The 24,713-nt window shown below is 38.5% G+C and overlaps 4 protein-coding genes across 4 annotated transcripts; 2 read left to right on the plus strand and 2 right to left on the minus strand.

Annotated features, from left to right (window-relative positions):
- Positions 1–1,277: 1,277 nt before the first annotated feature.
- Positions 1,278–10,379, minus strand: LOC131772388 (demethyl-4-deoxygadusol synthase-like). The gene is made up of 7 exons (XM_059088279.2): positions 10,266–10,379; positions 6,400–6,518; positions 5,501–5,778; positions 4,292–4,633; positions 3,061–3,672; positions 2,057–2,698; positions 1,278–1,394 (listed from the first exon to the last, which is right to left on the minus strand). The coding sequence occupies exons 2-6, from the start codon at positions 6,466–6,468 to the stop codon at positions 2,074–2,076; spliced, it is 1,926 nt and encodes a 641-aa protein (XP_058944262.1). The 5' UTR covers positions 6,469–6,518; positions 10,266–10,379; the 3' UTR covers positions 1,278–1,394; positions 2,057–2,073.
- A 1,591-nt stretch (positions 10,380–11,970) lies between these two features.
- LOC131772395 (tetratricopeptide repeat protein 9C) lies at positions 11,971–16,067 on the plus strand. Its single transcript, XM_059088285.2, has 4 exons — positions 11,971–12,261; positions 12,392–12,444; positions 13,416–13,539; positions 14,971–16,067. The coding sequence occupies exons 1-4, from the start codon at positions 11,982–11,984 to the stop codon at positions 15,081–15,083; spliced, it is 570 nt and encodes a 189-aa protein (XP_058944268.1). The 5' UTR covers positions 11,971–11,981; the 3' UTR covers positions 15,084–16,067.
- A 429-nt stretch (positions 16,068–16,496) lies between these two features.
- On the minus strand, positions 16,497–22,761 carry LOC131772390 (activator of 90 kDa heat shock protein ATPase homolog 1-like). The gene is made up of 10 exons (XM_059088280.2): positions 22,604–22,761; positions 22,360–22,439; positions 21,803–21,854; positions 21,661–21,719; positions 21,459–21,544; positions 20,538–20,658; positions 19,918–20,055; positions 19,267–19,373; positions 17,935–18,036; positions 16,497–17,673 (listed from the first exon to the last, which is right to left on the minus strand). The coding sequence occupies exons 1-10, from the start codon at positions 22,681–22,683 to the stop codon at positions 17,449–17,451; spliced, it is 1,050 nt and encodes a 349-aa protein (XP_058944263.2). The 5' UTR covers positions 22,684–22,761; the 3' UTR covers positions 16,497–17,448.
- Positions 22,762–22,847: 86 nt separating this feature from the next.
- On the plus strand, positions 22,848–24,362 carry LOC131772393 (UPF0184 protein-like). The gene is made up of 2 exons (XM_059088284.2): positions 22,848–22,989; positions 23,777–24,362. The coding sequence occupies exons 1-2, from the start codon at positions 22,896–22,898 to the stop codon at positions 23,953–23,955; spliced, it is 273 nt and encodes a 90-aa protein (XP_058944267.1). The 5' UTR covers positions 22,848–22,895; the 3' UTR covers positions 23,956–24,362.
- Positions 24,363–24,713: the final 351 nt, after the last annotated feature.

The following is a 24,713-nucleotide window of genomic DNA, read 5'->3' on the forward strand; positions in this document are numbered from 1 at the left end:
TGGAGGGAGAAAAAAAACCAGAGGGACTATGAAAAAACCTGACAAGACCCAATAACAAAACTGATCCGGTGACACGCAATAGAGCGGTGCGGAACAAGAAAGTGGAATTGACGGTAAACAATTTAACCACCTGCAATGAATTCGCTTGCTAAGTAAACGAGCCTCTTTTAACTTCATGATTGTATTTACCTTGATATGAAAATGCCAGAAAAAAACTTAATAAAACCCAACGAAGCGTTGTAGAAAATAAAGATGCAAGTATCGGCGAAGCGTCTTCAACCGCTGCACCGATTTTGCTCGCTTAACTAACAAACTCCTCTTAACTCAACCCTTTAACTCCCAGATCAAATTTTTAATTCTCCTTACTGTCAACCATACAATTCTTATGTTAGTTCAGAGAATTTAGTATTGGAGCGACTAATTGTCCCCAAATTGGTCTTTTTCTTTATTCTTAACACTTATCTGGTTGATATTGTACTGATATTGTAAGGAGAAATTCTGTCTTGGTCACTTGTGGAAGTTAAAGGGTTAACGACTTGGCTTGATATGAAGAAGACCAAAAGCTTTCGAATTACTGCTTTAAAGCGGGTGTGTTATAGCCTACAAGAGCCCCGATTTGACCCCCTGAATATGTTGTCGCGGAAGATTTTTTATAGTCATTTATTGAAAAATCTGATCAATATAAGGAGCTCTTCCTACCTGGCTCTACGAGCGCGCACTGTGTAAGGGAATCTTGTACCCATTGGATATTTGGGTGGTTAACCAGGTGGAGCTTATTTGCACCCATGAGATTTCCTTTCCAACTTGCTTTCATAGAGAAAAATGCTTCCGATTGTCATGGGCCATGCGTCCACCCTTCTCTAACCAAGCTAATACGGGTCTACAAGGGTGGAGCAAAAGGAATGAAAAAAGCCGCCTTGGTCATCTAAGCAAGCGGCCGGACTCGACAGCTGTTTTCAATGATTCTTATGACTCCATCCAGTCAGGTTTACTGAAAACGCTTGACATCTTTAAGCGTGGGTTTTCTTTGAACGGAGTGTGCATTTTGAGTGGTTTAAGCGTATTACACACCATATTCGTACTTCCAACAACGCCATATTCTTTCAATCCCACGTATGCGCTTTGGTTAGCTACACGCATGCACTTTACGGGTATTAGTGCGATTTGCTACTGAAAATCGAAAAACCGAAATTTAACCTCGCGCATTTCCCTTCGAAAGCCCGAGTGATAACACGCAGTCAAGGAGATATGATAAATTATGTTTTTTATTGGCTATAGGCAGTCACGACAACCCGCGTGACGTAAAGAGAATAAAGTGCACACACAAGTGATTACATAAGAATGATGCAAAAAAAGTTTGGATCCTGGTCCAGTCTATTTGGCCTCGTCAGAATCTACAGAAGAAAACAGATTTAAAACTGCAATCAGCATGATTAATTTGATGCTCACTAAAAGTGATCGATTACATGTAAAACTAAGTTATTTGACCCACCCAACGCAACTAAATGCTTGGCATCCTTGGAATGCTTGTCAGCTACGTGTATATATATATATATATACATATACCCAGAAGCCCACTGCTTCTCACGAAATCAAGCGTGACCCAAGATGGCTGGATACTAGCCGAGTTCTTTTTGTGAGGACGAGGCTGATATTCAGGCATCTTGACCAAACTAGCTAAGTCAATAGGGAATTTTTTTATGCAGCCAAAACATCTTGCTTTGATGAGAATCAACGATGACTTGGAAACAACAAAGAACAGGGAACAAAGCCAACTGTGTTAGTAGCACAATAAACCCACGAGCCGGATTCGGTTACGTTTTCTTTGTTTTCACTGTTCTCTGCCCGTTTTTTTGCGCCTCCATAGCCGGCATTGTTGAAAAATTACGAACTTTGTAAGTCTGCTCCAAGCAATTTTTTTCTTTTGCGAGATCAAAGCGGGCAAGATGGACCCATCTTGCTCGCTCAGCTTGCCCACTCAGTTACCTAATCAAAACGCAGGATTTGCTTCATATTGCCCTTGGACGCTGCTTACAATATAGTAATTACCCCTTACCGTAAAAGGGTTTAAATTCATCCGCGTTGCTCCAAAGGTGCGGGCTTTGTCAATTTTGAGGATTTCTTGTGCTCCTTTATTTCCCCGTTACAATGAAAGTTGCTCGACATCACTACACCATTGTGAGCCTCGCTGTTGTTGTTGTTCTTGCTGCTCAGGTTCCCCACTTTTGGACACGCGATTCCAATATCCATGCAGTGGACCTCAATTCCCATCCCTTGTCGGGGGTACCCCAGGGTAATGTTTCGATATTCACCCAGGCGCTTGCCAAGGAGATCGTAAGGCATGTCGTTGATGTAGCCGCACTTGCCAAGCCCTTTAGGTACCGGAGCAGCAAGGTTACCAGCCCGCTTTTGGATCATGGTATTTTGGCCTTTGTAGACTAGCTGCGTATCCTCCATGATAGGATGCCACAAAGACAGCTCAAGGTCGCTGAGGAGCTTTAAAATCCGATGGAACTCGTGCTGTGTGATCCAGCCGTTACAGAGGGAGAGATATGCGCCAAAGCCCATCCCAGTTGCCACAGCATGACCGTGAAGCATCCCAGCAGGGAGCTCATAACCGGCACTCCATGTGTGACCATAGGCGTGCGGTCGGCACTGATGCGTCTCAAACATATTACCGTACTCCGATCTCATGTAGCTAGAAATCAAAAAAGATAAAATAAGTAAATAGACAGCTAAACAAATCAAAAAATGCAGAAAGTAAAGCATGCTCTTGTTCCTTGATAAAAGCCTGTTAATTGTGAATAGTGAGCAAAACAATTATTAAAAATGGTTCAAATCGTTTTTTCTTTTTCAGTTATAATTTACATAGGGATTCGCAGTTTAATTTTGTTGAATGAATGCACACATTCCAAGGGCGTCGACGATTCTGCTGATTGCGCTAGAAAAAAAAGATGAATCATGTAAGAGACTGCAGTGAATTTTCTCCTTTTACTCCTTAAATAGGACTCATGTCGATCATAGACACAGACAAACAAAAAAAGGTGTAGCCACACTAACTCTTCAAGAGCTTTGCCAACAATGAGATCACAAATATCTTGAAAAGCCGCGTGATCTCCCTCAAAATCCTCCATCACTGTGCCAAGTTTGGTCGACAAAATAACTGCGGCGTTCTGCTCAAGTAGGCAAAAGAGTTCTTCATCCTTAACAACCGCCATCTTAACTATCTCAGCAATGCCATGACGCATACAACCGAGCTTTAATGTGCGGAAAAAGCTTCTGTCAGTCAGTGCCAGAACAGGAGGATGATAGGAGCCAAAGAGGTTTTTGAAGCCGAATCCATCACAACCTGTGCGAGGTGATAGTCCAGCGTCGATGGCGGCCACGACACTTGTAGACAGCATCACGTAGGGTGTGTTACGATGGTAGAGGGAGGCTGCACACGCAATAACGTCGTGTAATACACCATTGCCGACTACCAACAGAGGCTCGTTTCGTCTAACCCCTAATGTCTTCAGCTGCACCAAGACATCCTGTAAGTTGGTGATGTCTTTGTCAATTTCCTCCGCGGAGGTGACCAGCTTGATCAACTCGATAGAGTGCTCGTCAAAGTAGGCCTGTATAGCTGTACCATAGATATTTTCCACGTTTTTATCAATGATTGTCACGCACCTGGTTATCGGGGAAAAACAAGGACAAGAGATTAGTCTAAGGATAGTGTAAAGTTCCAAAAGAATAAAAGAGATTAGCGCGAAGACTGTAAGTGGCCGTAACTTTGCCACCGCATTTTTCACATATGAATGAAGGGTAGATCAGCATTCTTCATGTAACATGTAAGGCAACCTATTTCTTGAAAGAAACGGCTGACACTCATAGTTTTTAAAGACTACCAGTGATATTACCGTGGCTTTTCGTTGGGTTTGACTCATCGGGTGCGTAAGTACGCGAGGTCAAACTGTTTGAAAACGTAGTAAATGTAGCCACCTGGGAATGAGGTAAATGATACAAAAGGAAAATGAGTCACGACTGTATAAATGAATTAATTAATTTTATTGTCAAACTAGGCCTGACTGACTGACTGACTGACCGACCTATACCAAACGTCTGACCAAACAACCGCTTGACAAAAATTTACAGAAAATGAAGAACGTTCCCCCAGGAAACCCTCCTATAAATTAATTTCGAAGAACTATTAAACGCCAAAGAAAGTATTTGTTTCCAATTTAAACTTCCCTTCCACAATAGATTGTGCGCATAAATTAAGCTCCTGATTAGAAAGTGAGAGACAAACCTTCCGATGGGTTGATATACAGCCCTTAGCTCTGGATTGGTTGGGTTCAGAACGTCATAAACTATCTTGGCAGTAGTCGTTAAAGTATATCTACTGGTGATGGCAACAACTGATGCGTCTGGTTTAGCAAGAACTTCGCCACTACATCTTCCATATATGGTGGTGGGGTAAATTCCGTGCGGGTCAAATTTCTCAAGATACTCAGCATTCTCTATGTAACATTTAGGACAACCTGTTTCTTGAAGGAAACGGCGAACAGCCATAGTGCTTAAAGTCTTATCCGCCGTCAACATCTTAACGACCTCGTTCCACCTGGAAACTTTGGCAGCATCACAAGAATTTCTACAGAATGGAATAAAAGCAAGATGATTCAAGCCAGTGCCGGAGAAGCAGTAGATTTGGAAATGTTATCCCGAGCATTTAAAAATACTTATAAAAGTTTGCTTCTTGTCACGGTTTGAGATTCCAAATAGTGACTTAAACCGGCAGTTGACCACTGAAAAGCCGTTGCTCTGATTATCTGCTTTTTTGCATTAACCCCTTACACCCTAACATCAGTATGCATATTCTCCAAGGTGCTGACAAGGAGAATTGGTTTAACAATCTGGAGCTTCTATTATTCGTGACAATTTCCTTTTTTCTTGTGACCCCTACGTGTGATTTTGGGGGTGATATTGTAAGGAGAAATTAGATGCTATTCTATTGGTTGAAACCATCGCCAAATTAGTAAGATTTTCCTGAGTCACATAGAAGCGGCCAGGTTGCTAAGTAAATTCAAAATGGTGGTGTCTGTGGTCGAATTTCTAGCTCATATAAGACAATTTACAACAGGCCAGGTTATCATTTGGACCCCAAAATGCGGTTGGTGCCATAACTTTATGAATAGTTCTAACGGGAGGGGGCAGGGGTAAAAATATGAGGTTTCTGAAGTATACCTCTGTCCAGTGGTGTACCCTCTGGTTTCCTAGTTGAGAGATCGGCTCTAGGCTCTGGCCGGGGTAATAACAGTTTTTTTCCAAAATACCCCTCTCCACTCAGGAGTATTAATGATTGCCAGCACACCATCCGGGGAAATTAAACTAAATTTCTGGGAGGGGGGGTAGGGGGAGCCTGTCAGTCAGTATCATCGCAAGCTCGTCGCTTCATGTAATGAAACTTGGAGTACGTCGCGTTTTGATATTTCGTGACTGTAGGTGTAATATAACTTACCTTTGCACAAGAGTAGCAAGTTGCTCTAAAACAGCACCGGTGGGTTGATTGTAGAAATACTTCAATTTTCTGATTATCAATAGGAAATCGATGTCATCATCAAATGATAACGAGAAATCTTTGGCGAACACATCAAGACGAGATGTGTAAATAAGGAAATCGCTGACAGCCTGGTGAGCAAAGACTTTCAGGACCAAATCTTTCACATTTGATGAAGAGGAATCAAAAATCTCTTCGGAGAGGCTCTCGATAGACTTGATGGACGAGTCTATGGCATTCTACAAGGAAAGAGAAGAAAGAAAAACTCGTAAAACGGATTGGATTATTGAAAATTAAAATAGGAATATGTCATTCCATAAAAGCCAAGAACTATCATAGTCTCGCAAGTATTAGATAATTCTGTTATTGTATAAATGAAACTCGAGAACGTGTAGAGGGAAATTCTTCTTAAAGAGGAGGCCAGACTACTTGCCTCTTAAACTTTGCAGGGGGGGGGGGGGAGAGGACTTGGGTCGATTTTTTTCAGGGTGTGTGCCGATGTGCCGCTGGCCTCTAAGAACCTCTACCTCATTATAGTCTATTCTGCGGCCAATTATAGAACCCAATCTTGTCGTTTGTAGTGACACGGGAGCAAATTTTTAACCGTGAATCTTCTAATCTTTAAATCCCTGACCAGAATTTTCTTACTTCCAAAGTCCTGAAAATGTGCCGCCCCATTTTAGTAACTCTGTTGAAAATACAACCCCATCATAATCTAATCGTGAGAATGCGACCCCATCCAGCGACACATCCCCACTAGCTTATCAATGGAAAGGGCCTCCCAACCCATAGGTCATGAATCTCCCACAACAAAGGAAGACAACTGACTAGACAGCCTGAACCCTCTTTATTTAATATACCTTCTCGTTTTCGGCAGCAATTCCGGAACAGACCTCCAGTTGGTTAACATTGGGCGAGATGACAGACATGATTTCAAATGTACTCACTTTCCTGTTGTCACTTTGTTACGCAGGAAAATCTGCAAAGAAGACATGAGAACCAGGTTAGAGACTATCCAACAGAGAAAATCAACAAATATTTAAATAAAGACGCAATGAAAAAAGGCTGAAGATGTGGAAGGGGATTGTACATGTTACGCATTACACATGATCACACCATGTAGTAATTACGTTTTTCGGGCTTCAATCCTTGCGATTGTTACGGATTGTCCCTTATCCGAGGGAAGTTGATGCGAAGGAAAAATGCACACAAAAAACCTAATCCGCAAAACTGCACCTCCGCGGGAATTTTTTGTTACAAGGTAATTATCATATCTATAAATTAGTTTGCTTTTTGATAGATGAATCTACTCAGCATTTTGGTTTTCTACTCTTATGAGAGAGATATGGGCTTGTTTACTGTTTTAAAGTCGGCTTTGTTCGCAGCTTCTGGTCTAATTTTGCCTCACGAAGTCAAGTTTTTGGAGGAATGAAACCGCAACTGTGAGGCAATCGCAGGTCTTGAATGCAAGTCAGAGTATCACAAGGCAAGTATCGTGAATTTAAGTGCCAAAGAGCAGAACTGTTCACAATGGATTTTAAGTTTTTTACCCTAAAACAATGAGTTCTCTGTTGAACGAGCTTGATCGATCTATATGATTCGATATTAGCCCTCGATCTTAAATGCACTGTTACGTCCATAACACTTCTATGCACTTAAATATTATGTCCATAGACTGTGAAAGAACGGCCAATATCCTCCAGCCTATAGAAGCAATTGAAAAACTAGATTGCACATAGACTGTTGAGTCCAAGTAAAAGCAATAATGAACTTTTAAGAGAGTAGACTGTTTCTTCTTTCACAAGAAGTAGATCTCAAGGGATTATGACTACAATAAAATGTCAGATCTTGTCCACCATTGCTATGTTTTTTCTTTCTTTCTTTCTTTCGGTTCGGAGGGATATAAAGTACATATAAAAGAGGTCTAATGGAACAGAATTTTTGTGAGGCCCCTCATCCATAGGAGACAGTTCTGAGAGTGATTTTGCGTTAAGTCTATAAAATAAACGGCGCGAAAGTAGCGGCCGAGGGAGGTTTGGGTCGGGCCACAACCCAAACGGAACCGCGAAATCTCGTCTCCTACCGTGTAACTAAAATAGAGGAGTAAAGGGGTAAGTTTCTAAGTAAACTGTGGTGCTACGTCGGTGGGGGAGTATAACAAGATTATTTGCTTTTATCAACTGAGTTGATAATTTAAATTGGCGACCGCAGAGTTTCAAATTTGGCGTTTTGAGCGTTAGCCTCAAGTTAGAGCGAAGGCTGTGGAAGGTCGACGCAGTATTTATTACGCAACACAAACCTCCCTGCTTTTTTTCACTCCTCCGCTACCGCGTCGTTTACCATCGCGCTTCGTTTTGCTGACTAAAACTAACTAAATGATTAGAAGGAATTTTTATACGTCCGTCAGTGACTAAGCTGCATGGTCAGTGTAAACTCTCCTCTGGCAAAACTACTGAAAGCGAGGTCACTTTTGAACGATCAGGTTTTGCTGAAGTGGTGAACAGGACTTTGAGCACCGTGCTCAGCAAGAACTTTGAACTTCTAAAACACCGCTTCACACCAGCCACGAACCACAATTTTTCACACGTATTTGAACATTCATTAAATCGCCAGCTTTGTTTATATTTAATTTTACTACCAAATGGCTAGATATGAGAGTCGGTACCTTTGGGTAACAAATTTCAGCTGAACTGTATTATTCCTGAGCCGTTGGACCTCGATATTTGAATATTTTAATGACATTCGAATTGATGTTCATCGGCATCGCTAATTCTTTTGTTTACGTCAGCTTTGTCGCGGCTTTTGTTTGATGAAGGGCTGATACCTGCATGGTGGAGTCGCAACGCCCTAATTTGAAAATAATGCAACGCATCGAATTTCCTTGTTACCTCAAAATGCATTTTCAAACCCTCTGCAATCACAGTAACATTTATTGATTTTGGTATGTCTTATTGTTTCAGGACGAGGTTGTCTCCATTATGGAAAAATTGCCGACAAATGCTTTTCTAAAGGCTTAACAAAGCGCCCTCTGTCAAAGAATTTCTTAGGCCTCTTTTGTATGTTTACACACTGTTGTACACTTTGTGTTGCATTCGGGGAGTATTTCCCAAGTTTTTGAACTCCATGTAATTGCGGAAATTCATATATGATGATGATATTATACAAATAAACACCTGACAAGGGATGTGTAGGGGAAGCTGATAAAAAAAATTCAAAGCAATTGTTAAAAAACGTCAAAGCATTTGTAAGCCAAACTTAGAAACATAATTCGAGTGAATAAAAAATTATTCTGTCCTCTGCAAATGTCAATATTGCCACACTTTTTTCGCATACAGCGAATTAAGTCGAAGCCCAGGTCTTGCTGTTTGTCGAACCGTAAACCTTTGTTTTAAAACTCTCTGTTGTGGCTGATAATATATATTGTTTTTTTAACATTGCGTAATAATGATCAGATAGCTCCCGCGTCGCTGGAGATAGCTCCTGGAAATTTCAGTGCCGAATCCAAGAAACTTGACGGAAAAGTTTAGTCTCCGTTTTAAGCCCATGTTTTAACTGTCTCTCTTTTCACTTTCGACAATATGGAGTAACACTTGGTCAAACGACTTATCAGTGCCCTATATTTCACAGTACGTTGAGCACTTGACAAATTCTTAACGATTCGCAGATTCGCGGCTTATTGTTTGCGATACACTTCTTTTATTTTGATCGGAGCTGTTTTACAATGAATATTTCAAAGTGACTTTTGAAATACCTAAGCCAGGAAATGAAGCATCATTTGGAAAGTAATGCGGCTTTTCCTGTGAGGATTGTGGTATTGCATCAACTCTCTAGTAACAATGATAGGCGACGTGTCCAAAGACAATAGACTTGTACATATTGTACTTTTCCTTCTTGCCATGAGAGCTTAGTCCGCGATTTCGAAAAACCGTCTGTTTCATAGGTTAGCTGAAATGTGACCATCCTGACTAAAGCTTTCAAAAATCCGTCAGTTTCGTCTTGGTTGTTTTTGCAATCTTAACCGCAATCCGCAATTTTGTTAACTGCCTCAGAACACAAACTTGTGTCTTAACGAGATTTAAATTTGATGAAGTCGCGTTTTCGAATATATCATTCATTCAGACGCACCCGGGTCACAGGTCACACCCTAATCTTGTTTAGGACGCTACCTTTCAACTTTTGCTTGGAAAAATAATTATAATTTAGTTTAACTCCGTCTAGCACTTAGCCTGAACGAACAAAGAATTATTTTTAAAAATATCTATAGATGTGTTTTCCATTCACGGATAATCAACCATACACAAACGGTTACGTAAGAGAGATGAAAAACGACCAACTCTACTGGACCATCTTCGAGGGGCAGTCGCAAATGAAAAGCCTTTACATGGAGTAATATCAATTCTGCTCGGTCATCACGATAATGAATCAATAAAAATTTAGTAAATTGCTTTCCTCGTGATCTGCACAGCATGGTGTTGTCTAACATTTTCAGTACTCCACTAGTTCATAATTTTTTTGTGTGGGCAGAATTTAATTTTACGCTCAGGTAACATCCTTCGATGAATTTCCTCAAAGCTTGTTCTATGTTTTGCCAATTCTTCGACCAGCACAAGACTTTTTTAAGTTGCTATGCTTGCTGGCATTACGTAACTTTACAAAAAGCGATTATTATTAATCGCGAAAGCTAAAATACTCAACAAGTCAATTTTTATCAATAAATTTCACCTACCAAATAGCCGCAGTACTTTTGGGCTCTTTGTGTCCTTTGTGGATTCGACTAGGGACGATTCCAGGAAAATTATTCTCTTGTACAAAATGCACTGACTGAACAAGAGAGTACCGCGTTATGCAGTGGTGATGGCAGGAATGAAAGTGTAGTTTTCAGACGAGTCTAACATATTGTGCGATCACAATAAGACACAGAACAAAGGAATAATAATATATTGACACAAAAACCGATATCAATTTGACTGGAATGTCAGACCAAACCTTCTGGACAATGGCGTCCCTCAAACCGGTCACGTAGCATTAAAACGAGGCAACACCGCAATGTGTGAATACTCTTGAAAATGAAGCAAGTTGCCCTCTCTTTAGAATGCAGTTTTTTTCTCAAATCTCAAACTGCCAAAACCGTGAAAAATTAAAACTGTAACACGAGGAGACAAGTTGAAATAATTCTGCGTATTTATTGTGGTGACGCGAACAAGAATAAATCAGTTGAATGAAAAGCGCTAGTTGAACCGCGCGGATTTAGAGTGCCGATTTGAAAGATAAATTTTTGTCATAGAGTTTTGCGACACTCCTAACTTCCTAGATGTAGGAAAAGGCCTCAAACTGGCACATGCTTTTTAGAATGATTAGGGGAATTAAAGTGTCTAGCGACTGGTTTGAATGCGTCCTTAATTACTGTTTGAAAAACCGGTTTGGCGAGATCTTCCAGACCGAGCCGCCACGGCTGACTGGTTTTTTTATTCGGAAAGAGACCCTTTCATGAATGAATAAAGGAGGTAAGTTTCTAAAGAATCCGTGGTGCTGCGTCGGTGGGAGTGTATAACAAGGTAACTTAGTATTTTAAACTGAGTTGATTTAGTAAAATGACCACAAAATCGTTAGCCCTTCATAAGAGTGTTAACTCGAAACATCAGCTTTTAAACTCTTTATGATGGCCAATTTACGTTATCAACTCAGTTGATGGTACTAAATTACCCTTTCATGAATGACGTTGGTAATCCCAGCGAACAATTAATCAAAATGTAATCAAGCTTTTTTTGTTGCGACCTGCTTTGCGCAGAAGGAAGGACAAAATTTCAAACGCTTTGTACCAAACTGACTCAAGCGGTATAATTTCTAATAGCTTTGAGCGAACAATACAATGAAATAGCCAATTTCAGGAGTTATTTTGGGGTCGGGAACAAACACTAGTATGTGCTGTCCTAAAGACTGTCCTTTTTAAAGCCGTTTCAGTGGTCTGTTGACCGATTAAGATCTTGGCCATAATGGTCTTTTAATCTAGTTTTGTTTTCAAAAGAACCACTAGAGCGTAAGAATGAGCTTTGCTTTCCAACTCTAAGTAACTAATCCTTCGAGCTGAGTTTTTCGACTGAATCTACCAAAATTTCTTGACTTCGACGCTGACTCAAAGCCTAGTTATGTTACATGAAAGTGCAATAGTTTGAAAAGAAAAGCACAACTTTCCGTCTGTGAGCGGTCGGTTGCAGAAATGGATGGTTTGGCCCAAAATAGTATCACGAACTGGAAACTGTGTGACATGTGGTGCACCATGTGTAGCAGAAGCACCACTTGACGTAGACTCACTATGGGCAGTCCCGCCTTTTCGATCGGTGTAGTCTGTCGAGCGCCCCTATCGATTCAGCCCCTAAATTAGCATATCAGCGGACGTGCAGCGAAGCAGCGGAACACGGCATTGCCAGGTCACTCAGAAAACATGGCGGCTGTGGAAGAAGAACTAACGGCTGGAACTTCAAGATTGAGTACAAAGGAAAAAATTGAGCGAGGAGTCACTCTTAAAGTGGAGGGGAACGAATATTTCAAGAAAAAAGACTACAGGGATGCAATGAAAAGTTATCATAAGGCATTACTGCACGTGAAAGGGCTTATCGATCGGCCGTTTGTATTTGGACTGGACTCGGCCGGGAGAGACATTTCTGAGGAAGACAAAGAAAAAATTTACCAAGTTCAGTTTAGTTGCTACAACAATTTAGCCGGTAGTTTGAGGAAAATTTTCTTTTGCTTGGAATGTTCTCCCTTAACACGCTGAGGCCTACCTTTACTCTTAATTCAGTTTTACGATTCATGCTTTTTTTTTTCTCAATTTAATGTCTCAAAAATTTCTAGCGTGTTTACTCAAAGACAATCGTTGGGATCGGACAATACATTACTGCAATGAGGTAGGAGGGTAAATTCTATTCCATGACGTATTATAACGAAAATTCAAGGGCGTAGATAATTGATTATCGGGGTGCAGGTCACCTTGCACTTCGTTAATTAAATAAAAAACTGATGATATCTTACAAAACCTGTGCGGCAGGTACTCCATTTTAATTAGGGTAAAGTCTGTTATAGTCTTTCAAACTAGCATGTGGAGGGATTTCAATAGCCTTTGGCCACAAGGGGCTTCTGATGATGTGATAGGTGGCAGTGCTCAGAAAAAGGCTGTAAAGCCCTTTCTGCAGAGTCTGGCAGATTCACTCACAATTTTTTCCTTCCTACCATAAAATACTACAGCAAAATTTCCATAGCATGCACAAAATCTTGTAAAGCTCTGCCATACTCTACAGACTGGCATAAGGCAATACTCAAACACGAGAGCTTGCGTACAGGATTAAGACTGCTGTGAGTAAGTAAGTGAGTCTTACTGAAAGCTCTGAATGTGTAACTGAGGACTGTACTTGCTCCTTCCCTTTCACTCTCCTCTTTGCCAACCCCCCTCCCTCCTTCCCCTTCTTCCTTACTGGGAAATGGTTTATCTTCTGTTACATGTTATCTCATCCAGTTCTGGTCTGTGTGCACATCAAAGTTGTTGTACAGACTGTCAGGTCTAGTTGCTTGTCTAAGTCTACTCTGAAAATGAATTGTTATTTACTTTGATTAGTGTTAAGGAAAGCAGAAACTCTATCCTCTTGGGCCCAGTCTTTCAAAGGATGGATAAGGCTATCTAGAGGATAACTATCAACAAAATGTCATGTACTATCCATCAGATAGAGATTAATCCTGTAAATAGCTTTACTCAACCTTTGAACAATGAGGCTTGTATGGTGGTTTTTTTTCCCTTTTTGGTGGATGATGCATGGAAGTGTGCAAGAAAAAAAAAAAAAAAAGATAGTAACTTTAAAGAGGTTTCCTTTTGAACATCTTGTAGGCCCTAAAAATTCAACCATCAAATGCCAAAGCCTTGTTTAGAAGAGGCCAAGCTTACTTCCATCTAAATGACCTAGAGAAAGCAGAAAGAGACTTAAAAGCTGCAGAGGAATTGGAACCTGAAGGTAAGTTGTGCCATTACGTCAGAGTCAATAGTTTATAACATATCCAATGATCATACACATTGGAACACAAATTGTCATTATTTTGCCATCACCAATCATGACCAATTTTGAAGCAGCTTGAATATGCTCAAAGTCAATGCTATTGTTGATGATAGTTCTTAATCCTGTCTGATCACTAACAAGCCAGTAGGTGAAAGCTAACATGTTGATGAATATTAAGACTGTAGTAGACTCGAGAGAAAGAAGACAAATAGGAAGAAGGAAAAACTTGGCTGTTACAAGCAATAACTTTAACTCCCAAATGTGATCAACATGTAATTTCTCCCCTATAATATCAATACATTATCCAGCAAACAGATAATGAGAATACTCAAAGCTATCAGGTACAAGTTGTTACCTTGATGTAACACCAAATTATCGTTACTAATTTACAAGAAAATGTGTAGTGGCTAGGGGAGAGAAGTAGCAATCAGATCTTGGGAGTTCAACAGTTAATGGTGAAAGGGAAGCTGGGAAAAATTGGTTTAGATTAGTTAATGACCAACAACCCTCCCCCTCCCCCTTCCCCATCCTCACTCACAATTACATATGACCAAAAGTGATAAACCTGTAACTTCTTCCTTATATATCCAACGTTATCCAGCAAATGGGTGATAAGAATACTCAAACTTATCAGAAAGAAGTTATCTTTGTCTTACACCAAATTCTCTTAACCCTTTAACTCCTAAGATCTTATTAGTAATTCTCTTTACTATCTGCCATATAATTCTTGTGATGGTAGTTCAGAGAATTTGATACTGGATCAACTATTAATCCCCTAATTGATATTGTTCTTTATTCTCACCGCTTGTCTGCTTGATATTGTATTGATATCGTGAGGAGAAATTATGTCTTGGTCACTCACAGGAAATGTGTGGCAGCTAAAGAGGAGAATTAGCAATTGGTTCTTGGGAGTTGAAGTGTTAAAATAGTGGGTTTTATGTTATTGATAAGTGTTTGGTTCTTTAGATAGAAATAGTAGAGATGGTAAGTTTTGAGCTTGGTAAAGAATTTAAAAAAAATGTTTTTTCATCTTGTCATGAGCGTGGGACAAAGAAAAAATTCTGAGTCCCCATGAGGAATCGAACAAAGCTTACCATCTCTACTATTTCTATCTAAGAAATAATTTCTTAATTATTACGCTATCGACATTGCTGATCCTAGCAGTATGCAGGACATGTGTCATATGAACTTCATAATAGACCTCACTCACCATAGAGTCTCTGTGGCTCAGTGGTAGAGCATTGAAGCACAAATCCGAATCCTTGAGGTTCGATTCCTCATGGGGACTCAGAATTTTTTCTTTGTCCCACGCTTGTGACAAGACGAAAGAACATCTTTCTTAATTCTGTTTGGTTCTTATTAGTGTCTTCTTTGTTATGTTTTCATTAGATTCGAGTATAAAGAAAATGCTGGCATCTCTAGATGTGGAGTTGAAGAAGATGAAAGAAAGAGAGAAAAAGATATATGCAGGAATGTTTGATAGGCATAACAAACCAGAATAAAAATTCTTTGTATAGAGTTTTTATAAATGCTGATTATGAGTGTTTGGTATTTACATTCCACAGACTGTCTATACTTTATGGTTATGAAGACCTGTATTTTTAAAAAAAAAAAAGTATTTTAAGTTAAGTCTTCCAAGTTTGCAAATTTTCATCATTAATTAAAGAACTTTATATTTCATTCCTAACCGAATATGCTGCCTCATCAATTTGAAGTCATTTGGTTTAACTCTTTACACCCTAACATCAGTATGCATGTTCTCTATACTGTTCTTTATACATTTCCTAAGTTCTAACAAGGAGAATTTGTAAAACCATCAAGAGCTTCATTAGTTACTGATCATTTCCTTTACTCTCGCAACTAAACATTTGATTCAAGGGATAGATTGTAAAGAGAAATTAGAACAGACATAGTCTGATGCTACTCTGGTTTGCAGATTTAATGAATGTAACTGAAGAAGTTACAATTCATATAAAAGGACCTCTTGTTGCAGCGTTTAGATCACCCCTGATGAAGGCACTAGACAGGAGTGTCGAAATGTTGGGTCTATGAATTGTAACTTCTTTGGTTACATTCATTAAATCTGCAAACCAGAGTAGCATCAAACTATGTCTGATTGTCCACCTGGTTGCCGTGTGAACTTTTATATAAGAAATTAGAACCTTGTCACTCTTAGGGATTAAAGGGTTAAAAGGATTATGGAAAAGCTGAGCAGTGTCCTGGGTGAAGTAAAACAAGTGCAATTTTCACATAACACAAGTGCAAAGTTGTAACAGGAGTGCAAATTACAAAATTCTGTCTTGACTTTATCTGAAGATTTTTTTCAGGAAAATTAGTAACAAGTAACAATATGATTTCTTCTAAAATTTGGTGCAATAAGCACTTGTAAATTTTTTGAAGACAACAAAATTGCACTCACCCTATAGTATTGTGCAATTTTGTCTTTGAAATAATTTAGTTGTGCTTATTAACACTAGATTGCACTTGAAATCATGTTATTACCTATACTTATTTCTTTGTGGTCTTTTCACCTTCTGCCATTGAGTTATTTCTCTGACAACATCACTAGAACAGGTGAGTAATATTAATACATGTAGTTATCTCTTGTTTTAAGCTTTTTCTTTTAACAAATCAGAGTGCCAATATCAAAGTTATCCTAACTAACAGTTCCACCACTGAATCCAACTTTAAGCCTTGACAATAAAGAAAAATAATGATTGCCATCTGATGAAGCTTTTGCTTTCTAAACCAATTCTCCCCATCAGGACCATGGGAAATACATGTAGATCAGTATGGAGAAATTGCATGCAGAGGCTGGGGTGCACAGAGGCTGGGGTGTACAGAATTAGAATGGAGAGAAGGAGTATTCTAATAACTTCCCACTGATGCAAAATAAACCAGAGTGATACAGCAAGTGCTCTAAAAACAGGTTTATTATTAAGCAATAGCTGACAATGAAATTGCAGCTCAATCAGATCTCATAACAATTATTTCATTGCTATTTGAAACCTACTATAGACTTACTTTATCTCTGCATGAAAAGGCAATGGTGATACTTAAAAAAAAAACAAAAAAACAACACTATAATTTATTGGCTAACATAGAACATACATAATGACAGCCACACAAAAGATCCTGCTTAATGTTTTCATCTGTTTCCCAATCCTGGACTTTCTGTTAAGCACAAATTTGCAACTGATGAAATTGAATTAATGAAGAGAATGCGTGTTACCCTAATTTACCCAAGTTCTCCATGGAAAGAGGCACATTGATTAATAGCTGCCTTTTTGGGATTTAACCCTTTCACTCCCAAAATCTAATCAATAATTCATGTCATGTTAGTTTGGAGAGCTTGGAATAGGATCAACTAACAATCCCCAAATTAATATTTTTCTTTATTCTCATCACTTGTCTGCCTAAGTTTGTGTGATATTGTAAAGAGAAATTCTGCTTTGGTCACTCATGGGAGTGAAAGGGTAAACACTGCTCACTGGTTCCTTTCTTCTACTTGCTTTACTCTTTCTTTCCTCCTCATTGTTAGAGCTGGTTGGGTAAGTTATTATAAAGTAGAACTCTGCTTACTTGGTGAAGTGGAAAACACAAAGTGGGTGAGAAGGGCAAGGAGTTGCAGACTTTCCAGTGGTTCTTATTTAGTCTGTTTCTCCCTATTAAGTAGCTCTGCAAATACAGGTTTATGTTCTATTTCCCTGCCTTCCCCACCCACAAAAATTATCCCAACTACATGTACCTATAGGTCATACAAAATCTTGAGTCAATCTAAGTCCAACAATGAGATACTAAACACACAGTTTAGGTCACCACTACATGCTCAAAGTAAAACAATGCCAAGTCATACAGAAACTCTAGTCAGAAGTATCGCATCCCCCAACAAAATGTTCGTTTCATTGCTTCCCAGTAGTACTGTTTCCATCCACTTTTTGTGCGCTCAAAATCTTCCTCAGGGATGCCTGTCTGTACTAATGTCAACTCAGTACGGTCATCTTTCTGATCCAAAGTGATTTTCACTGTGGAGTGGTGTCCTTCAGGCCAGCTCTTGAATCTCCACAGCATTACTATCTTTTCTTCTGAAACCTGAGAAATTAAAACAAAATTTAACCCTTTCACTCCCAAGATCTCATTAGTAATTCTCCTTACTGTCTACCATACTGTTCTTAAGATATTAGTTCTGGGAATTTAGTTTTGGGCCAACTAATAATCCCCTTACCAACATTTTTCATTATTCTGGTCACTTGTCTGCTTAATTTTGTAAGAATATTGTACAGAGAAATTCTTAAGATAATTTTCTTTAAGTTAATACAATTTTCACAGTAACAGGACTCTATCTTAACTAACCAATTCCTGGAATTTTCCTGACACATTGCCATTAAACAGTACAAATGTTCCTCCACGACTAGCATCCACCTTTACTGAGCTCTGGGTGAAAGCTTCAAGTCTCTGTGGATGCAACACAACAGATACTGGGTTATTATTTCATGGCCAGTGCTTGACAGGTTGGGTCGTGAGCTCAAAAGCCGGGTGATTTACATTAAGTCTGGGCTTACTGGCAAATGTAAGGTGTGAAAAAACAAACATTAAAACTAACAAAGTTTACTTTGATGGACCAGTTGGACCAATTATTTACACAAGGTCTAACCCAAACTGCAGTTTGACATAAACAGAGGGATTCAGGGATTCTTGACACTGTTCACAAAAATAAACGTTCAGATATAAGGTCTGGCTTAATTGAAGAGAACTTAGAATGTGGTTTTGTGAAACAACAGCTAAACTTTGTTTTAATGACCTGTTCATTGACTTTTCTTTTCATTTGATAAATTCTTACTGAAAAAAATTTTTGTTTAGTTGTGAGACAGGAATACAGAAAACGCATTTCTCTAGAAAACATACTTTTGAGTGTAATATCACTCTTCCCTGAATTCTAACAGTTAGCTTAAACATTGTGTACTTCACATTTGATTGGTAGGTAAAGGTAAAGTCGGTTTTTGAGTCAAGTGGCCCATCCAAATAAAATAGAGTCCTTTATTTGAAAACAGTAATTATTAAAGCTATAAAGCTTGTGGGGTCATTTATCTAAGCATCTAATCTGCTAATGGACCTATGAAAGTTTACAATTTGTTGCAAACCAACGATAAACAGCCATTCCAAGAAGGGTAAAACTAACTAAACCTCATGCAAATTGACGTAATTTGAAGGTTTCACTTTACAGGTGCTACGTGTAAAATAAAATCTTCTGATCTGAAAGTACATGGGGATGCAGAGGTCCAGCCAGAGCTTATTTTGCTGGAAGCAACTAGGAGTATTACTAACCAACCCCTTCTTTCCCCTTGGGTGGGATACCAAACTTTAACAAGGTTACCCTTCAGCATTTCAGCAGGCTTCTCTGCCAATTCACTGATACCCATCCATACTCCTGAATGGAAAGAGGCACTGTGAAGGTAAAAGTGTCTTGCCCAAGAACACAACACATTGACCACGCCAGGACTTAAACCGAGACCTTTCATCCCAGAGTCCTGTGCACTTTACAAGTATTATGAGGCCACTGCACTACAATAGATTTAACTGCAAGTTTTATGAATTGTTCATAATTTCAGATACTTGAACATATAATATTCATCTAATTGAGTACTGTCAGAGGGTAAAGAGTTGTAACTAGTTCATGTACATCACCTGCTGTTCTGTTAGCGCTGCATATAACTCTTCTGCAGTTGTGAGAAATTCTTGCTTCATGGTCAGCTTTTTGGTAGAGATGGGGCAGCCAACTTTACTTGTATCAGCTAAATCAGTAGGAAGAAAACATCTGCTTAGCTCTTAGAAAGGATAAACAACTTAGCATGACTTCCAAAGACCCAATAGGGGGAGGGGGGGGGGGAAAGAGGATAAATAATATTTAGATGGTCACCACAATGATTTACTGATTTTCAACTACTAGAATGGGGAAAGTAAAATCAGAGGTTTACAAATTCTTAATATTTTGTTCTTAATAAGCAGATGACCTAAAAAAATTGGCATGGTGCATTGTTGCTGAAAATAAATTTGGTCAATTAAGTGAGGACAAGAACAACCCATTTCCATTCCAAAGGCAAAAAGATATATTAGTTTTACAGAAACATCAAATATGTTAAAAGACTAACCTGACCAGGGGTTAGTGTAAATTTTTAATTTAGTTTCATAAGACAAAGGGACCTATGTGTATCGCTTAGGTTAACACAGCCCCCCCCCCCCAATCTTCATCTAACTTAATCTATTATTCTCCACAGAGATAAAGAAGCTCCTTCATTACACCCAGATAGAGTGGATAGAGTGAATGTATTGACTTACTATCATTTTTAATTGTATCCCCTGAACCGGCTGAAAAGTTGTTAGCAGCTTTGAGTGTCTCATTGTCTTGACTGTTTGGAGATGATCTCTGCAAAATTGGGCTGTCTTTGGACGGTAGAATCATTCCTTGACTGAATTCTAAATGAAAAAAATACAGACATACAAATCATGTAGAAACAAATTTACAAAATGTGAATTCAAGAATGTAGCTTGCCTATATACCCTTGACATACAGCTTAAAACACAGAGAGATCAATGAATGAAACAAACAATTTGACAAATAAATACCAACAAGCATAGACACAGACAAGCTTGCAGACAATTCTACTGTGTACTTCCTTCTTTATCCAATAAGTGCTTAGTCCTGTTTTTTTCATTCTATGGATTCATCTACTGCTACTAGTACCATCAATGCATTGGACCAATCGATTATACAACATCACTCAAGTTTGCTGCAGCATTATACAAGCTTGACCCTTGTGCAATTCTCATGAAGTGGATGTGCTAAACACCAACATCTCCTGTCACTACACACAACTGGGAGTAATAATATAGGCTGGGCTTATTGTCTTAAGATCAATGACAATTTGTAATTTACATTATGTGTAAGAAGCAAGAACCTTGTCTGAGTTCCTTGATATACTGCCCCAACTTCTCTTGGATCAGACCTGTACCAACAGATCTTATAAGTTGTTTTAATTTGTAACTTGCTTCTGAATCCTTGTCAGCTGTCACTACCACCTACATATGCAAAAAAGAGCTCTGTCATGAAGTATACAGTTGGTAATAGATTGAGTATGTATAAGTGTATATGTAAAATTCAACCCTTCAATCTTTTTTTTTTCTTACTGATTCGAGTCCCATTTACAGTGTACATGTACTTCATGCAAACTTAAAAGACCTGAGTATTTAGAATCAACCCTTTAACTTCCAGGAGTGACCAAGACAGACTTTCTCCCTGGGGTTTCAATGCAATATTAAGCAGAAAAGTGATGGGAATAAAAAAATTATTAAGTGATTACTAGTTCATCCAGCACCAAATCACTGAAACTTACATCATTTAACAATTATAGCGCAGACAGTAAGTAGAGTTATTAATGAGATCTTGGGAATGAAGGGTAAAAACAAACAACAGCTCACATACATGTACACATTTTTTTCATTCTCATCAATGTGTGGATATTGTAACAAGACATTACTTGGTTTCTCAAGGGAATTAAAAGGTAAAGGCAAATCAACCCACCACAAATATGAAGCTTTTTAAAACACAAATTAAAACTACACAGCTGAAACTCTACAGACCATACAACTGTCCACTATAAACAAAATCCTAAGACTGTTTCATAAACTATACATTTACATTTACATGTGTTGGGTTGGTAAAATCGTTAAGATATCACACAACCATAAAAATAAAAGCAAACAAATAAATAAATAAATAAAATATTATTATTATATTATTATTATAGGTGTCATCACTTAAAAACCCTCACACTAATATTATCATTATCATTAATATTATTACCATTCCATTGACTCACATTTACTTCATGTGCATCATTTTCTTCACTTAGATTTGGAATTTCTATTTTTCCTTTCCATACTTTGTCATCGTCTTTTACAGTTCCTGAATGATTAGATTGCATTCAAGAGATAAGTTAGCTTGTCATGACTTAAAGTAAAGTTGAGTTGGATACAGCCTCTAAACACAATTTGTCACACAATGTGTTTCCATTAACTAACCTGTCCATTCAAGTGTAATAACCCACTCATAGAAAAATATTAGTTTTGCTTTTCTGTTGCTGAAAAGAGCAAGTAAGGCAAAAGTTGAGTAAACATCTCAAGCACCAAGTAAAATCAAGGCCTGAACAACACGTGGACTTACTTGGCGTAGGCTTCTCCATCGATTTTGGTAACCTCAGTTATTTTAGCTTTTCCTTAAAGCGAAAAAAAGTAAATGAAACTTTTCAAGAGAATTAAACATGACAACAGCAACAATATAGTCATGTGAATATGAATTGTAACTATAGTCTTGGTGAATTTTTGTATACGTCATGGTTCCAATTTTTTTCGGTTTCACTGTTTTTGAACATCAACAAAACAAATGAATCAGATTCAAAGAAGATATCAGAACTGAAAAGTCGGCTTTTTGAAATTTGTTTTGTTGGTTTAATAAATTATGTCGCCTTACTTGAAGTTGATAGACGACCTTGACAACATTTCTCGTGTCTGTACTGTTGTCACAATACAACACAAAGTCGACTATTACTTAAACTTTTAAAATAAATATATTAAGAAAAAATCCGATCACTCCCGCACGGTTCCCTTTTAATTTTGATTTTTTTTAACCACTGATCGCTTTGCACTTAAGCTTCAAATTCTCTAAAAAAAGTCGAGAGAAAGCAGTTCCGATTCCGTATCATTCCTCAATACAAATCCTACCTTCATCTGTTTCAATTTCTAAATCTTTTAAAAGTGACTTTAACCTTTCTTTGGACCAAGGAGTAGCATTCTTTTCAGTCCTGTGGACCATAAGCAAGGAAGAAAGTGAATGCTTGATCAGAGCATTTATCACAGAAAAAAAAAACATATATCTACATATACATGTATCTAGTGACAATATTATTAGCTAGCCACGTGAACTTAAAGTACCACATGCAACATTTCACCAAGTGTGATCGCTTACCAGTGCCAATTATTTACATTTTTGGCGTCAGCTCTCTCTTCTACGATCCACCTAGGATCACCTTCACCCCATTTAGCCATTTTTATCTGAAGAGAAAATAGCAAAAACCGACAAGGCCGGTGTACCCTCACAACCTTCCCGGTTTCTTCTCTGCTCAGTTACGTGAAGGAGTGAGCTTCAGCTTTGCGCAATGCATCATGGATGAATCGTGCCCAGCCGCCCTCGTTCCTCAATATGTCGTGATTCAGTAGTCATAAAGCGTCTCCGTTCCCGGAATACTCATATCATCATCATGGCAGAGGAGAACGGAGTATGTCATGTGAACGGCGAGCCGGAAGTGGTAGATGGCGATCTGCAGAACGGTGAACCCGATGAAGACGACAAAGGTTACGACATATAAAATAGCTAATAACTTTAGGAAGAGGAGAATTCTTTTAATGTGTCGGTTTATGTTCTGGATCAAATATTTAGTTTGATTGAACACTTTCAGTTTCGGTTTAAAATGAAAAGTTAGTTTACGCAGAACATCTTTTCTCGTTGATTTAGCATGCAAGGCCGGGGTTGTGAAAATTCGTGCTTCATTTACATTCATTGGATAGAAATTTTCATCTAGACTTTTGTGCTATCAAAAATACAAAACTCAGAATTTCACAATGATGTCGGGTCAACTCTACCATGTCTCGTTCGCCCTGGTAGTGACCAAGTTATAAAACGATAGGTGAAGGAAAGTAAACGCACAAGGTCCATCTGGCCAGAGTCATTCTGGTTTCCCTAACTTGATGCAACCAGGAGCTCTTTGATTTAGGGGTGATATTCTAAGGAGAAATTAGATGCCAGCACTCTTAGGGATATCAAACGGTTAAGGCCACTATACGATTCTTATGACATAAGCTATGGGACTTCTATATCACACAGGGGCCATTAGACTCTGCAAAAGTGGGTAACTATAAAAAGTTTGTTAAGGTAATTATTTTGTCCAGAGTAACCAGCTACATGCTATCAAGTGGCCAGGGTAACTTGGGCAGTCGCCCACTTGTTTTGAAACCCCTGAATTGACAGATCTCCTTTAAATCTCTCTGCCACTCTGCTTTGATCCTTTGAAAGAAGGGACCTTTAGCTAATCAATTAACAGATATTTAATGAAATCTTTACTCTTAACCTTTTTTCATTCAGAGTATGAAGCCCTTGATTTGGAGCTGGATCAAATTAATTCTTGTCTTGACAAGTTGGAGAACTGGAATGATTCCCTTCGGAGTAGAATGAAGGATATGCTTGAAACTATGCAGAAAACAAGAATAGAGAGAGAAATACAAACCAACCAGGATGATGGGCACAATGGCACACAGCCCTGATTACATCAATTCAAACATCACTGCAATTTTTTCTGTTTAGAAGAGTTTTGGTAGAAGTTATTGAAGAAAATTAATGTTATGGTTTATAGGTGAATTGAGAATCATCTTGGTAATTCAACACATATCACACAGACTTGGTTTCTGCAGATACAACCGAATACATTTTCAGATATTTAAGCATCATTCTTTGTTTTCATAGCATGTCATAAGCACTTGCATGCCATGGGGAAGCTTCAGATATTAAAATCGGAAAATTAAAGTAAAAATGGTATCTTGATAAGTATATGTAATTCTGTAGAATTTAATCATATATTTACTTAGAATCATTTTAGTTGGATGCGTTTGTATTGAGAAGTGTAACAAGTTAATAAATTGAAGCTTATCACCAACATGTGCAATGACATTTTGTGTAGGTATGGTATGGTGTATTCAGTTATTACCCAGGAATCCAAGGGAGCTGTATATTTAATAGGCATAATACACCTGGATGGGGAATTATTACTCAACTCAAATGATTAAAGTTTTACTTATTCAAAGAAGGGAGGCCAAAAAGATAAGATAATGAAAACAAGCATGCGATATCACCCTCAATCAAAACTATAACAAAATTCTCAAACGTGATTGGTTATCACCAGCTCAATTTGAGCTCTAATAAGACAGTGTACACGTCATGCTTGTAACTGGACAGTGTAATAGAACAATTAAAGGGATAGTTAACACATCATGCCTTGTAAGTGGACAGAATGCATCCTGAGTGT

This window comes from Pocillopora verrucosa, chromosome 7, assembly GCF_036669915.1.
Source record: "Pocillopora verrucosa isolate sample1 chromosome 7, ASM3666991v2, whole genome shotgun sequence".
Lineage (NCBI taxonomy): Eukaryota > Metazoa > Cnidaria > Anthozoa > Scleractinia > Pocilloporidae > Pocillopora > Pocillopora verrucosa.

What these genes read in the sequence shown, in the direction of transcription:
- LOC131772388 (XM_059088279.2), bottom strand. Translation starts at nt 6,468, where the DNA reads ATGTCTGTCATCTCGCCCAATGTTAACCAACTGGAGGTCTGTTCCGGA. An exon ending in CTTGCTACTCTTGTGCAAAG is followed by an intron (nt 4,634 to 5,500) that starts GTAAGTTATATT and finishes TCCATTCTGTAG; the next exon opens with AAATTCTTGTGATGCTGCCA. An exon ending in GTATATCAACCCATCGGAAG is followed by an intron (nt 3,673 to 4,291) that starts GTTTGTCTCTCA and finishes CCCGATAACCAG; the next exon opens with GTGCGTGACAATCATTGATA.
- LOC131772395 (XM_059088285.2), top strand. Translation starts at nt 11,982, where the DNA reads ATGGCGGCTGTGGAAGAAGAACTAACGGCTGGAACTTCAAGATTGAGT. An exon ending in CAATACATTACTGCAATGAG is followed by an intron (nt 12,445 to 13,415) that starts GTAGGAGGGTAA and finishes AACATCTTGTAG; the next exon opens with GCCCTAAAAATTCAACCATC. An exon ending in AGAGGAATTGGAACCTGAAG is followed by an intron (nt 13,540 to 14,970) that starts GTAAGTTGTGCC and finishes TGTTTTCATTAG; the next exon opens with ATTCGAGTATAAAGAAAATG.
- LOC131772390 (XM_059088280.2), bottom strand. Translation starts at nt 22,683, where the DNA reads ATGGCTAAATGGGGTGAAGGTGATCCTAGGTGGATCGTAGAAGAGAGA. An exon ending in ATGATGCACATGAAGTAAAT is followed by an intron (nt 20,659 to 21,458) that starts GTGAGTCAATGG and finishes TTGCATATGTAG; the next exon opens with GTGGTAGTGACAGCTGACAA. An exon ending in GGATACAATTAAAAATGATA is followed by an intron (nt 19,374 to 19,917) that starts GTAAGTCAATAC and finishes CTACTGATTTAG; the next exon opens with CTGATACAAGTAAAGTTGGC.
- LOC131772393 (XM_059088284.2), top strand. Translation starts at nt 22,896, where the DNA reads ATGGCAGAGGAGAACGGAGTATGTCATGTGAACGGCGAGCCGGAAGTG. An exon ending in ACCCGATGAAGACGACAAAG is followed by an intron (nt 22,990 to 23,776) that starts GTTACGACATAT and finishes TTTTTCATTCAG; the next exon opens with AGTATGAAGCCCTTGATTTG.